The 13,365-nt window shown below is 45.9% G+C and overlaps 2 protein-coding genes across 2 annotated transcripts; both read left to right on the top strand.

The window, feature by feature from the left end:
- Window positions 1-49: 49 nt before the first annotated feature.
- Window positions 50-6,334, top strand: phf6 (PHD finger protein 6). The gene is made up of 11 exons (XM_011610397.2): window positions 50-208; window positions 1,940-2,093; window positions 2,391-2,492; window positions 2,804-2,937; window positions 3,022-3,068; window positions 3,142-3,317; window positions 3,413-3,556; window positions 3,635-3,739; window positions 3,820-3,953; window positions 5,603-5,732; window positions 5,846-6,334. The coding sequence occupies exons 2-10, from the start codon at window positions 1,962-1,964 to the stop codon at window positions 5,730-5,732; spliced, it is 1,104 nt and encodes a 367-aa protein (XP_011608699.2). The 5' UTR covers window positions 50-208; window positions 1,940-1,961; the 3' UTR covers window positions 5,846-6,334.
- Window positions 6,335-8,720: 2,386 nt separating this feature from the next.
- On the top strand, window positions 8,721-13,180 carry hprt1 (hypoxanthine phosphoribosyltransferase 1). The gene is made up of 9 exons (XM_003970105.3): window positions 8,721-8,915; window positions 10,228-10,334; window positions 10,778-10,961; window positions 11,627-11,692; window positions 11,867-11,884; window positions 12,006-12,088; window positions 12,213-12,259; window positions 12,366-12,442; window positions 12,509-13,180. Exons 1-9 carry the CDS (start codon window positions 8,889-8,891, stop codon window positions 12,554-12,556), a joined length of 657 nt encoding a protein of 218 aa, XP_003970154.1. The 5' UTR covers window positions 8,721-8,888; the 3' UTR covers window positions 12,557-13,180.
- The last annotated feature ends 185 nt before the right edge of the window (window positions 13,181-13,365 follow it).

Raw genomic sequence — 13,365 nt, 5'->3', positions numbered from 1 at the left:
CGAAAGCTGTTGGCGGAAGTCTTTTATGCTGAAGCTTTTATTTTGAAAGCCCTGCCAGGATGTGGCGCGTCGCCGGACACAGTGGCTAGCTTGATGCTAATCGGAAAAGCTCACGTTCACTTCTGAAGGACGGAAAGAAGCGCAGTCACTGTACGGGACACTTTTCCACCTTTCCATCTGCCTCGGCGACAAACATTCACCGTCGCAGGTAAGCCGTAAGCCCGGACACAGCAGCTGGGTGTTAACCGCGCTGTTTTATGGCCTATTGTTGCTCCAGGCCGTAGTTGTGGCGTCCAAGCGGGGCTGCTCTCTGCACAGATGCATCACGTATGGCGCTCTTTACTCCCAAACCGTTTGAGAAGCCCCGCGCCTGTCATGATCATTTCCAACATTTAAAGGGAAATATTCGCACTCCCTGCGGCTCCATCAACCACCAAAGGGTCGACGGCTCATCTTTGCTCGTCCACGACCTTTGCTTTGCCCGACGGAAAGGCCTTTTGGAAGGAAATCGCGGCGCGGAGATGTTAGAGAACATTGTTTTCAATTCCAGCCAGTTTGGTGGGCAAGCAGACACACACCCCCTTTAATTCAAAACTTTAGAGGTTTTTCGCTTTTGTTCAAAAAAAGCACTCGCGATCCCTTCCTCGTTGTCGTCCAAAACAGAAAGCAGTCTCGACAGTTGCCACGGGAGTGTAATGTTGGCTTATTTGAGCCAAGAAGGGATGAAATGAATCATATTGGGTGCTTTTACGCGGAACTGGCGCCGCCGCAGTGAGATGTGGACCATCATGGCTGCAATGGCCGGATCGAGGCGTTGCAGTGCGTCGCTGCTGAGCCTGGAAGGAGGGAGAAGCAGGGCTCTTTTCAGATTTGGGTCTGGTTCGGTTCTGGAATTGCGCATCAGACGAATCCCGAACATGTCCTCCAGTAACAGCTTTGACCTGCTCCTCTGGATGGACACGCTGGGCTTTCAGGGCTGTTTGACATGATGTTCTTAGGGGAAATGGGCTGTTGCATTTATTTTAACAGGATGTTTCAATTTAGAAAAGAAATAATGTGTATGAAAAATCTTCCTTGAATGTTTCCTTATTGTAAAGCAGCCTTCAAGGGTCTTTCCATCAAAAGCACCCAGCAGCTAATCTGCAGGGTGCTTTTTCTTTCCATCATTCACACATAAGCACGATTCTAACAAATCTGAATTACTTTCCAGCCATTACGGGTCACAACAAGCACTTCCCTGTCTTTAGGATTTAGGTAACGACTCAAATAAGACATCTGAAAGGTGGACTTTCTATCAAGGCGCCTTGGTTGGTTGAGATCTGCTGCTTTGAAACGCAGGAAGGGCCGAGAAGGTTTAAGACGTAGGTCCACAGGGAGCAGAGATCATTTGGCATGTGCACGTTCCCCCACACATCTGCCTGGCAGCACTTAGCTCCTGGCCCCGGTGCTGACGGCCGAGCTGCTGCGAAGAAAGATCCCGTTTGTAGCTCCATGCTGAAGTCATTTTTGGTGACTAATACAAATTACACGTCCACATGTTGATATTGGAGGCTTTCTATATGAATGTGCTTATACAAGTGTGATCAAATACTTCACCAAATGCTATTAAAACCATTACGAACCATGCCGTCTTCTCTTTATAGCTGTTGAAAAGCTTGATTTAAAGTAATTTTGTGCCAGGATTCAACCACCCTTTAACCTAAACCTGATGATGTATTGATATTACTTTTATAGTGTACATGTACGCTTAGGTGGATTTACTGTAAATACATTAACCATCTACAATCAGCCAGGATGATACTACAGACTATGTGCTTAAAAGATTGAAGCTTCCCAAGTTTAGAGGGTCGGTTTGAGTGTAAGAATGCAGAGTTTTGTACTTTCTCTTTGATCTGCCTGCACAGTTTTGATGATCTGTTCTTTTTAAATCAATCTCCAGACAACCAGAGGAGCCTTTAGTCATGTCGGCACAGAGAAAAGGAGCAGCGGCGCGCCTTCCCAAATGTGCCTTCTGCAGAACCAGCCGGGATAAGGAATGTGGCCAGCTGCTGGTGTCTGACAGCCAGAAGGTGGCAGCCCACCACAAGTGCATGGTGAGGAGAGCACGTTGTTCACGCTGGTTTCTCTCACCTCCAGGCGGCGTCTTCACGGGGGCAGAGTGCAACATATTTGACATTTAGCCAAAACCCTTGTGCTTTTATTGTTATGTGGTCATGAGGTCGATCATTTCTACAATAATCTGAGTTAGATCTTGTCCTAAGCATGTATGAATAGTTGTACTTTCCCTAAAATTGACTGTTTTTGTGGAGAGGGGATCCACACGTCTATTAATTGGCGGAGAAAAGAGCGACCTGATTCAGCTGTAGCTAATAACTGGCTGTACTTTGCAGCTTTTCTCCTCCGCCCTGGTCACGTCTCCCTCCGACAACGACAACATCGGAGGGTTTTCTATTGAGGACGTCAAGAAGGAGATAAAAAGGGGAAATAAATTGGTAAGTACACGTTTCTTCCCCAGACGAGCCGTCAGCCCCGCCAGGGTTATCTCTGGTGTGATCGCACGAGACGTTTGAATGTTGATGAGGGATGTGTGTGAATCACCTGTTTCCAGACTGTCACAGTGTGTTTGTGCATCTCAGACTCTACGTGTTAAATATGTGACAATGATCAGTAAATGTCAGTAAATCAGCGTTTTCTACCTTAGGTGTATTACAGGTGACATTCCTGTAGAAAACTGATCACTGTTGTTATTGCGGCTCAACCATGTGCTGTCTTTACTCTAAGTTGTGCGTCTTTGCCCCCCCAGATGTGTTCGTCGTGTCATCGACCGGGCGCTACTATCGGCTGCGATGTGAAGACGTGTCGGAGAACGTATCACTATTATTGTGCCGTCAAGGACAAAGCTCAGATCAAAGAAAACCCTTCACAAGGGATTTACCTGTAAGTCCCTTTTCAGCGTTAATAATCAAGCTTTCATTTGCTTTTGAAGGACGTGAAATGAATTCTCCTCTGCTCCGATTGTAGAGTTTACTGTCGCAAGCACAGAGACGCGTCACCAGAAGACCTCCAAGGTAAAGTGTGTGTCGCACCTGTTTCCTGTGTGTAGTGTTGTGTAGCTCACCATGATGAACTCCCATGACATAGAGGAAGAAGAAGGAGGAGGAGGGGGAGGTGCGGTGAACGATTCCGATGCCTCGCCGCCCCAAAGCAGAGGGAGAGGGAGGTTAGAGAAGGGGCGGGGCAAGGTCGCATCCCGCGGCCAGTCAGAAGAGTCCCGTTCCACCTCGTCACAAGCTGCGGAAGAGGAGAGTTCCTCGCATGTAAAGACGTTTCTCTGCGCCTGGTGGCGAATCTGCAGGTTACCAAATGTGGCCCGTTTGCCGTACGTAGCTTCCGTTTGCTCCATCTTTTCTAGAGGGACAGGTCACCCATTCGAGCCAGTCCCGGAGACGGCGGCCAGCGCTGCGGCTTCTGTCACGCCGGCGAGGAGGAGAATGAAACCAGGGGCCTGCTCCACACCGATAACTCCAAAAAAGTGGCCGCGCACTACAGGTGTATGGTAAGGCTGTCGTGATTGTGAACGCCCCCGCGCTGCCGACGCGCTGCACACGTTAACCTGAGCCGTGGTCCCCGCCAGCTCTTCTCTTCGGGGACGGTGCAGCTGACGACGACATCGCGGGCCGAATTCGGAAACTTTGACGTGAAGACGGTCATCCAAGAAATCAAGAGAGGCAAACGGATGGTGGGGAGAGCTAGCTGCCTCTAGCTTTACCTGTTATATAACATTGAAATAAGTCCATGCTCTCCGACCCTTTTTTTCAGAAATGCACGCTTTGCACTCAGTTGGGCGCCACCATCGGCTGCGAAATAAAAGCGTGTGTGAAGACTTACCACTATCACTGTGGCCTGCAGGACAAAGCCAAATACATTGAAAACATGGCCCGTGGTATCTACAAGTAAGCTGACCCCCCCCTCCAGTAGACATGCATGACAGCTGACAGTGTTGTTGAATTATAAATATTTTTGAAGGATTTTCTTTATATTTGCTGAGAGTTTATGCATATACATAGACATACCTAGTGTGTATTTACACATGCACTATCCCATTATCACCCTGCTTTTGTTAGAAACACGCTAGTGTCAAATTTGGACCCGGGACGAGCGGAAAGCAACGGAAAATGTCCTTGTCAGAATCGTTTTCAGTTTATCTTACAAACATTTTCAGGAACAGTGTGGAGTAAAGGTTATCGCCAAGTTGCTGTTGCTGCCCTGCCTAAACGCTGCTACGCAGAAACAACCTAGCCAATAGTCCTGCTACAGAACCTGTTGCACTGGCACCATTACTATTACCTGCTCTGGTTATTAACTGTGTGCAGGATGTAATGAATGGATGTAATGGAATCATGGGCTGTCTGGAAAGGCTGGTTTTAAGAAATAAAATTCCTCCCTCCGTTCTAATCTGGACCTGCAAAGCTAACAGGCTTATGCCATCAGCACAGTTCTCCGCTGAAACCATTCAGGCTGACGTGTGTGATTGTTTCTTGTGGATATGAGCTGCACATTATAGACAGCCGGAGGTACCTAAACGGTGTTTGGACCAAGAGATGGGTCTTCCAAAAGAGGTGAAGTCCAGAAACTGAGTGTAGACTGTTAATAGTGTCCAGTAGAAGAGGAAATGAACCTCCTGCTCCTCTGTGTGTCGGTATCTGTTCAGATGTCTATCAATACAGGAGTCGTTTCTCTCGTGCCCTCTAGGTGGTGCTGTTGGGCTGCAAAATACACCAGCAAAGACCAGAACTACTTGTTGTTGGTTTAAATCTGTGTTTCTCTCTATAGAGAGACAAAGATATTTTATTTATTTGATGCATTCTGCTTATATGTACAAGGACAGGGCTCATTAATAAACAGTGTAAATGTGGCTGTTCAGCCATAGGTGAAAAAACAATAATGCAAAACATAAAATGAATTAAAATAATGAAAGCTTTAACTCATATTCATGCTTTGGTAGTGACTTTTGGCCCATTAGTTGAGTGTCTTTACAGCTTAAATGACCTCCTTTTCTAGTTGTATTCTTCAGTAGAGTGTTTTATTGATGGAGGAGCCACTACCTCAGCAGGGGGATTCTATATAAACCAACAAGGGTGAGAGACATTTGTAGGGACGATGTGATATTAAGAGCATTCCTCCCCCCAGACACTCGATCTGACAGCAGCTTACGGCATCTTCAACATGATTATCCCTCCTCCTCTTCCTTCATCCCTGACTTTCTTCACTTTCTCCAGCTATGCTAACATTATGAATTTGTCCCTGAGTAATTCTGCCCTCTGATTGGTCGACGTGACCCAGCGCTGGATCGATTGGCCGCGGTTCAGCAATGGTCACGGATCGGGAAGTCATTTTTGCGCTCGCTAGGATTTATCACTGGAATTTTTCCATCACCTGAACATTGAACATTGCTGGGTGGGCGACAGGCGGCTGAGGTGTTTTGTAACTGCACCAGGACATTTGGCCTTGGCTCAGCAGCGTCTGCCTCACCTCACCGCCCTCCGTCAGCCATCTTCAGACATGATTTAAGCCTGTACATTGAAACGGTTTTACTTTTAAGGTTATACTGTAAGAACCACAGTGGCAATGAGGAAAGAGACGAGGAAGACGAGGAACGTGAGAATCGCAGCAGAGCCAGGGCGGCCATCGGCCCCGGAGGAACACAGTCAACGCAAGTGAACGGCAACTAGGTGGGTGCTGGAGCTGTGTGGGCGAACAAACGTATCACTGAAGCCAATATTTTGGACAAACAGCAGGTGTGAGATTAAAAACGGCCTGTTGTCTTTGTCTCCCCTTCACGCAGGTCACTCCAGTGTAAGAGGAGAAAACCCAAGGACCTGAAAGATGAAGAAATGACATTTTTAAACTCATGAGCTTGTCTCAAAACTAGGTGGTACCAGCTCATATTCTTCTTCCAGTGATTGGACACAATGTTCCCGTGTTGTGTACCAGGCGTCTCTTCATGACATCCTTTCTACATGAGCTTTTCACAGACTGCTGGTACTCTGCAGAGCGCTGGACTGTTGCAGAATCACGAAAAGCCATGGCTAGTTTTTCCAAATAATCTCTAGGCTCGGTTTCAATTGCATGAGTTACTGCTGTGAATAAGAGCTGGTGGACTGATCATTTCTTCACTTCTTGCCCTCATCCCCCTTCAGATGACGTGACTCGCGTGTTCTTGCTCTTTGTTACCTTCTGAAGGACTCACTTTTGGGAGAAGTCTGTTTGTTACTCTACGCTATCAACTTGTGAAGTTTGATTACTTTGTTTCAGTAAATATGTCTTAATACTCTTTTGATGTTAGCCTTTTTTCTTAAAGTGTAATATTTTGCTACTGTTAGCTTGTGTGTCATTTGAAATATGTGGATTTCAGACCATCTTTGCATGTTTTGTGAGCATGCCCTTGGATAGTTTTCCACTGTGATGGCAGGTGGCGTGTTTCAGTTTTCCTCTGTTTGCTTTTTCACGAGCTGCTAAGGAGCAGAGTAGTGCTCTTTAGAGTTTGATGTAATGTTACTTGTATCTCTACCAATGTACCCATGAATAATTGGAAATAGGAAATATTTTATTTTACGAGTTAAGAGTCTTTGAATTGAATTTGTTACAGTTGATTAGCATGAAAATCACGGAATGTTTATTGGAGAGAGAACGCAGGGAATAGTCCGAGTTAGTGTCAAACATTTAAAAGATGTTGACCTGTGTCAAACGGGCCATAGCTCAGCCACAGATCAGCTTTTACACTTTTAAATCAAGAAAAAGTTGCCAAGCTCGACAGATATAACGAATCCCATTTTCCCATTTCCAAGCTCTTTCAAGCACGTTCCAAATGGAGGAGACATTTATTCAAAGCAAGAGATTGTTGCGTGGTTGCGATACATGTGTTAAAAGACAGACGAGGGTAAAAGGATCAACCGTTTTTACAGTATTTTACAGTCTGTCCCTGGGTCAGAGGCAGGAATTTTCCCGGACAGGTCCCCAGTCTATCACAGTCACACTGATGGGCACTTATTCATCCTAATTTGTGTGTTTTATGCTTTAAAAAAAAGAAAAAAAGAGGGAGCATCATTTTTTTTACCCAACAGAGGAAATGTATTTCTTTTTAATTGTGCTGCATCATGCTAAAAGCACTGTATTGGCACTTGAGTAGAGTTGGGGGTAACATGCAGCCAGTATCAGCAGAATTTATGAATCTACATATTAAAGATAATGATATAATGGGAGGCACAAGCAGAAAATAGCTGTATTGTTCAGCAGTGTGCACTGGGTCCTGAAACGTGTCACAAATGTGGTGTGAAATGGAACAGCATGTGACATCAGAGCTGTCTGAGGGACTCCAGCGGTCCCGTCTTTGGTGGTGGTGGTGGGGGGTTGGATGGATCGGAGTCGGCAGGCTGTCTTTAGCTCGCTGGACTCCACATTGAACAGCAGGTTTCCCCCAGCTCACCTGTCCACAGGCGTCATGTTGTGCTCCTCTCCACCCCAAATATGGCAGGACTCTTCAGAGGAACCCTCTCCACTCACCTACAGTAACAGTGGCTGGATCTTGAAGTGCGCACTGAAGAAATCCAGGAATCGTCACTTTGGACAAAAGCTGCTGGTGAAGGTTCTATCTCAACACTGTTTGGTCAGGTAAGTGCACTGCACCATGTGTGACGGCGCCTCTGTGGCTGCTGGGATGTTTGATGAGTAATTTAAAGCATTTCCTGTTTTATGAACAGTTATAGTTACTGTTTTACTCAGCAGGTTGTTTCCTTCAAATGGCTCCTTCCAGTTTAACCGAATGAAAACCTAAAACCACCTCTGACTGATAGTGAGACCTAAAATGTTGTACAGAAACTGCGTTTTTACTTGAACTAACTGGAACTGGAGGTGGACTAAAATGATTTAATCTCAGAAGTGGAAAGAATGTGAAATACCATGTTTTAAGGTGAATGTCTGCTACCCCACATGCTGCGAGGACGCAGCAATAGCCAGAATCATCGATAGAAAATGATCAAATGGTGCAAGCTGTCCCCTACATGTCAATAAATGTTCTTACAAATAAATAAGATAACAAATAAATATGCATGTGGGGTTTTCTTTTTGTTTGTTTTTCAACATGAGGGATCAGAATGCTACTTTTTACCTTTAGTCCACCAGGAATACTGTTGCATACCCTCTATTTTTCTTCATAGAATGATCTTTGTTCCGGTGGACCAGTTGCCCATAGGGCAAAAGTGTCTTTTTCAACATGTTATTTACCATAATTATATAATATTTTTCCATACCTTGTAATCATACATGCCACATTATAGATGGCTCCCTCAAATTAATGTTATTATTACAGATTTATACATTTTATTTGATGAGTTATTTTTTTATCATTTCTGTTCTGGTGCTACTAATTTTCTCCACCTGAGGACATCCGGTATTTTTCCGGTATTTTTCACATTGACATGAACTTCAAAGGGCGCTACCGCCTGCCGGCGTCACCAAGAATAAAGAAACCTAGAAACAACATTCAGATGAGTTATTTTTTTATTCATTGCTGAGCATTATTCACGTCCCAGACAGACTTTAACATTTCAACTGTCTGGTTTTTCTGCCCCTCGAGCGCAAGGACGTGCGCGGGGGCGTGGCCACAACCCCACCTGCTCATTTGATTTGCCCGGCGCCCCGTGACGTCACGGCTACGTCACCACAGCAACTGTAGCCCGGAAATAGACAGACGCGGCTGCGGAGCGTCAGTTAGCCAACGCGGTGTGCGCGGTACCAACAAGGTTAGTGAGCGAGTCAGGCTGAGGACACGTTTGGCGTCTTTCCTACCAGTTGCGACCGAATCCTGACGGACCAATTCAGGCGAAGACATGGAGACCCCCAGCCCCTGTGTTGTGGTAAGACAGCGCGAGTATTTGTCGCCGCTCTCGCGTTGTCACCGCATGCTGGTGCTGCACCAGAAGAATGACTGTCGACCCTGGCGTTAACGGTGTAGGGACGCAGTTATTGTGAACTGGGAGCAGATCTGTATATTTTTTTTTTACTATGTGGGCCGGTGGGATGGGTGAGCGAGTGTCGGGAGATGGACCTTCACATCCACCAGCCATCACACATGTGCGGTCCTTGGTTACAGCTTACCTGACTCAAGATGCAAACCTTCCTTATTTTACCCCCAGAGCAGGGAAAACTAACGGTTTTAAGAGTATGTGTGTGTTTGTGTGTAAAAAGACATTTTCAAGGATGAATCCAAGTCTCTGTCATGTCGTTGAGCCTTATTGGGCACATAAATGTCAGAATCTGCTGGTGTCTGAGGTTACAGGATGCATCAACAGTCCCTCAAGAGTTTAAAAATCCGGTTTTTCTGCAGACTATTTTTGATGCACTTGAAATACTGTATTAAAGTGTTATTGGTCATTAACCTGGGGGCAAGTCGTCTCACAGCGCTATTTAATGACACTCAGCAAGATAAATCCACATTTTGCTAAAACAACTCTGGAAAAAAAAGAGTTCCTGTCTGCTTTATCAATTTTCACATGAAGGAAGGGCTCTGTCCTCGGAGCAGATACTGAGCAAACAGCAGAACTCCCGGCTTATCCTGCTGTGACCTCTGGTTGGTTATTATAACGGAAGGGAAACAACCACGGGATGGAAACGATCGAGAGTTTGTATCATTCATCCAGCCGTAAGCCTCTGATGGGTTAATGAAGTGCTAACATGCATGGCCCTGGGGATGTGCAGCGTACTGTGGTAACGGCCACATCGATCTAGCAGCGCTTCATGCTTTGCAGTAACTTCTCAGCTGTCACATGATCCTAGTTATGCTGTCAGGGTTCATGTGGGCACTCGGTCTCGGCTGCTGCACGTACACCGAAGCATTTAAGGTTCCCTCGGTGTGTCTCTCTCAGACCAAATCAGTATTTACTAATTCCTAAACAAAGTCCCGCGTGTCCATTTTAGCCTAAAAACCACGTGTGACCATGAGAACACGACATATTCTCTAAAGCCCGACTGACAAAGGCTCCTTGTTGTCTTGTTCTGGGGCTGAAAGAGGTTTTTCTGATCAGACGGCTGCTGGCGACTGAGCAGATCCTCACGTTGAACCTCAGAGTTCTGTTTCCTGGGATTGGAAAGTGAAAGACTCTCAGACAGTTGGTGGAAAATCACACTAATACCTTTAGGAATTCTTTAAAGTGTCCTGCTTCATTTCAGATCAGCGATGATGAGCAGGGATACGATTTGGACCTCTTCTGCATACCCAAGCACTACGCCACCGACCTGGAGAGGGTTTACATCCCACACGGACTCATTTTAGACAGGTGAGCTCCTTCTTGCGCAAGGACACGTTTGGCGCACGTTTGACGCCACAACTTGTGCTAGTTGTGGCGTGAACCTGCCATCGCCGTCAACTGGAAACTGTTCAGTTATCGGTCAGAACCAAAGGCCAGTGACCTTCATAGAGGTTCAGTAGATGATCAAACACACCTTATTTCACTGTTGACAGTGTCAAAAACCTGCTTGTCTGTGTTTTAACCAGCATGTTCTTTTAGCGGAATAAAAGCAGGAAGGGCTGCGTGAAGCCGTCTGGACATTTAGAGTTTTTGAGTAAACAGTAACAGAAGTTTAAATAGACTTCCTGTGTTGAAACACGCTGCAGAAGTGGGCTGATGTTGAAGAGGCAGGGCTTCCACGCTTATTCTTCCCAGACAAATGACCCCAAACTGATCCCCCCTCTCTCTCTCCCCCTCCCATGTGATCTCAGGACGGAGCGGCTGGCCCGTGAGATCATGAAGGAGATGGGGGGCCACCACATCGTGGCCCTCTGCGTGCTTAAAGGGGGGTACAAATTCTTCGCGGACCTGCTGGACTACATCAAGGCTCTGAACAGGAACAGCGATCGCTCCATCCCCATGACGGTGGACTTCATCCGCCTCAAGAGCTACTGCGTAATCAGACCTCCTCTTTCAATCAGTAGCAGTTCGAAATGTTTTCTTTTACCATTATTGATCATGAAATGGCTGCAGCATGAGTAGAATCCCCAGGCTCTGAGGGCTTAGGTGGGTTATCTTCACACACTGAACCTTTGATAAGGAACTGGACTTTAGGACAGCGGGAGCTCACGTTAAAACGACCAGTTTCTTATCTGTAAGATCAAGCTGCCAGTGAATTTAAGGACAGTAGTTTGACTTGTGTTGTGATGGTTTCCACACGGGCCAGTGCTCCCCACTGGGCGCTAACGTGGGTGTCCCAGCCGGGACGTGACGCATGTGGACTTTTCTTTGGTGTTTTCCTGACATTTACCCACATGTGATGACTTTCATGCAGAAAACACAACTGCAGGCGTTTGATCTGGATCAAATCAGTTTAATCACCAGACAGTTTAGCCTAAACAATCCTTAAATGAGATGAAACCTGTCGTATTAGACAAGCTGAGCTGGGATCAGAAGTTTCTATCTAAACTAATCACACACTAGGAGGATGTATGAATATATGTTTTATGAGGTGTTTCATAATGGGTCCTTTCACCTTTGCACCGTTGCTACATTGTCTGAATGCTCTAGTCTTCTCAGGAGTTTAAATATATATGAAGGTGTTTCTCTTCATCTCGCAGAACGACCAGTCAACCGGAGAAATCAAGGTGATAGGAGGAGACGATCTGTCCACGCTGACGGGCAAGGTAGGACCACTCCTGGCTACTGTGCGTCAGGGTTTAGCTTTGGTAGCGTTGACAGATTAACCTGTTTCCTCACCACGATGCCACCAAACAGCCAAAAGCATCAGGTCTCGTTATTTCTATGAGATGTGACCAGTTTTCTGTTGATACTGACGATCTTTTCTTGCTTTTACACAGAATGTCTTGATTGTGGAGGTATGTTCTCAATCTTTAACATCAATTAATGTGTGAGAGAGAAAACAGTCTCTTTTTTTGACTATACTGTTTCTTTTATGACCTCCGGGGTGATTGTCCTTCATTGTTTTTGTGGTTTTAGGATATTATCGACACAGGAAAGACCATGAAGACACTACTGCAGCTCCTCAAACAGTACAATCCCAAAATGGTTAAAGTAGCAAGGTCAGCCGGAGGCCTAACGCCGTCTTTTCTGTTCAAGCTGTCTTATGTTAGCATTTTGTCGCTGTTAGCTAAAGGCTAACCTGAACCGTGGAAAAAGTATGACGACTTTTGTGTCCGTCCACAGTTTGCTGGTGAAGAGAACACCAAGAAGCGTTGGCTATCGCCCCGACTGTGAGTAGCCCGTGTTAGCGCGGGACATTAGCCGGCGCGCCACAGACTTACTGAGATGAGGAAGGTGGCGCCCAGGAACGTCAGACCCATTTCTTCTTATTTCCAGTTGTAGGATTCGAGGTGCCTGACAAGTTTGTGGTGGGATACGCATTAGACTACAACGAGTACTTTAGAGATCTAAATGTAAGTATTCCACGCGTCTACGTGCTAAATATGGTCTCAGCACTGATCAGCCATGTTGTCTTTCAGCACATCTGCGTCATCAGTGAAACGGGGAAGGAGAAGTACAAGGCGTGAGAGAAGTACCCGCCATGATGCGCTTGCCTGGTCACCGTGGCTACCTTTTATCGTAATTCCTTTCCCTTCGTGTTTTAAATGACTGCAGAGGCAGAGGGTGACATCATGAATCGCTGTGACATTTCAGCCCCCCACCCACACACACACACACACAGCTGGGTTTAGTGACTCAGCCCTCCTGCTGCTAAACCACGTGGAATATTGCACCCCAGGATTGGAAACATTAAAAGCCCCTATTGAAATATCACTTTTATTTAATTGTTAATAGTCACTTGTGGTAAATTGGAACTGAAGAACTCTTTTATTGGCATTCACAGTTTAAGAAACCTGCTGGAGGGATGTCAGCTAAATATTAGCTGCTCCTGCTTTGACTGAACTCATCCAGGTTCTTTGGGCGACATCGCCATTGCATTTTTTTTGAAAATAAATTTATAAATGTACTGTGTGAATGTTCTGACTCAACTGCTGTTATTAAATGTATAAATCCTTTGGCTTGCACCTCCACGAGTCACCTCTTTAGATTCGGGCACCTTTTCCTCGTGTGAATGTTCACACCAGCGTGCATCCAGTCTGACAAAGACGTTTATTCCTGTACGGCTATTAAAGATTCCCATCTTGTGGCTGCACTTTGTGTGTCATCCTGGTGGTTAAGGGGGAAAAGCTCCCATATATTAAAGAGAAATAAACATACTGCGCATCCAAGGTAGTTTTCTCTGTCAACTGGACTGGGTTTCTTCTCTTGAAGACGTTTCGCCTTCTATCGCCTTCACCATGTGACCCAGTAGACAAAGGGGAGACACCTCAACAGA

Source organism: Takifugu rubripes, chromosome 14, assembly GCF_901000725.2.
Source record: "Takifugu rubripes chromosome 14, fTakRub1.2, whole genome shotgun sequence".
Lineage (NCBI taxonomy): Eukaryota > Metazoa > Chordata > Actinopteri > Tetraodontiformes > Tetraodontidae > Takifugu > Takifugu rubripes.
This window is presented reverse-complemented; position numbering and strand designations above follow the sequence as displayed.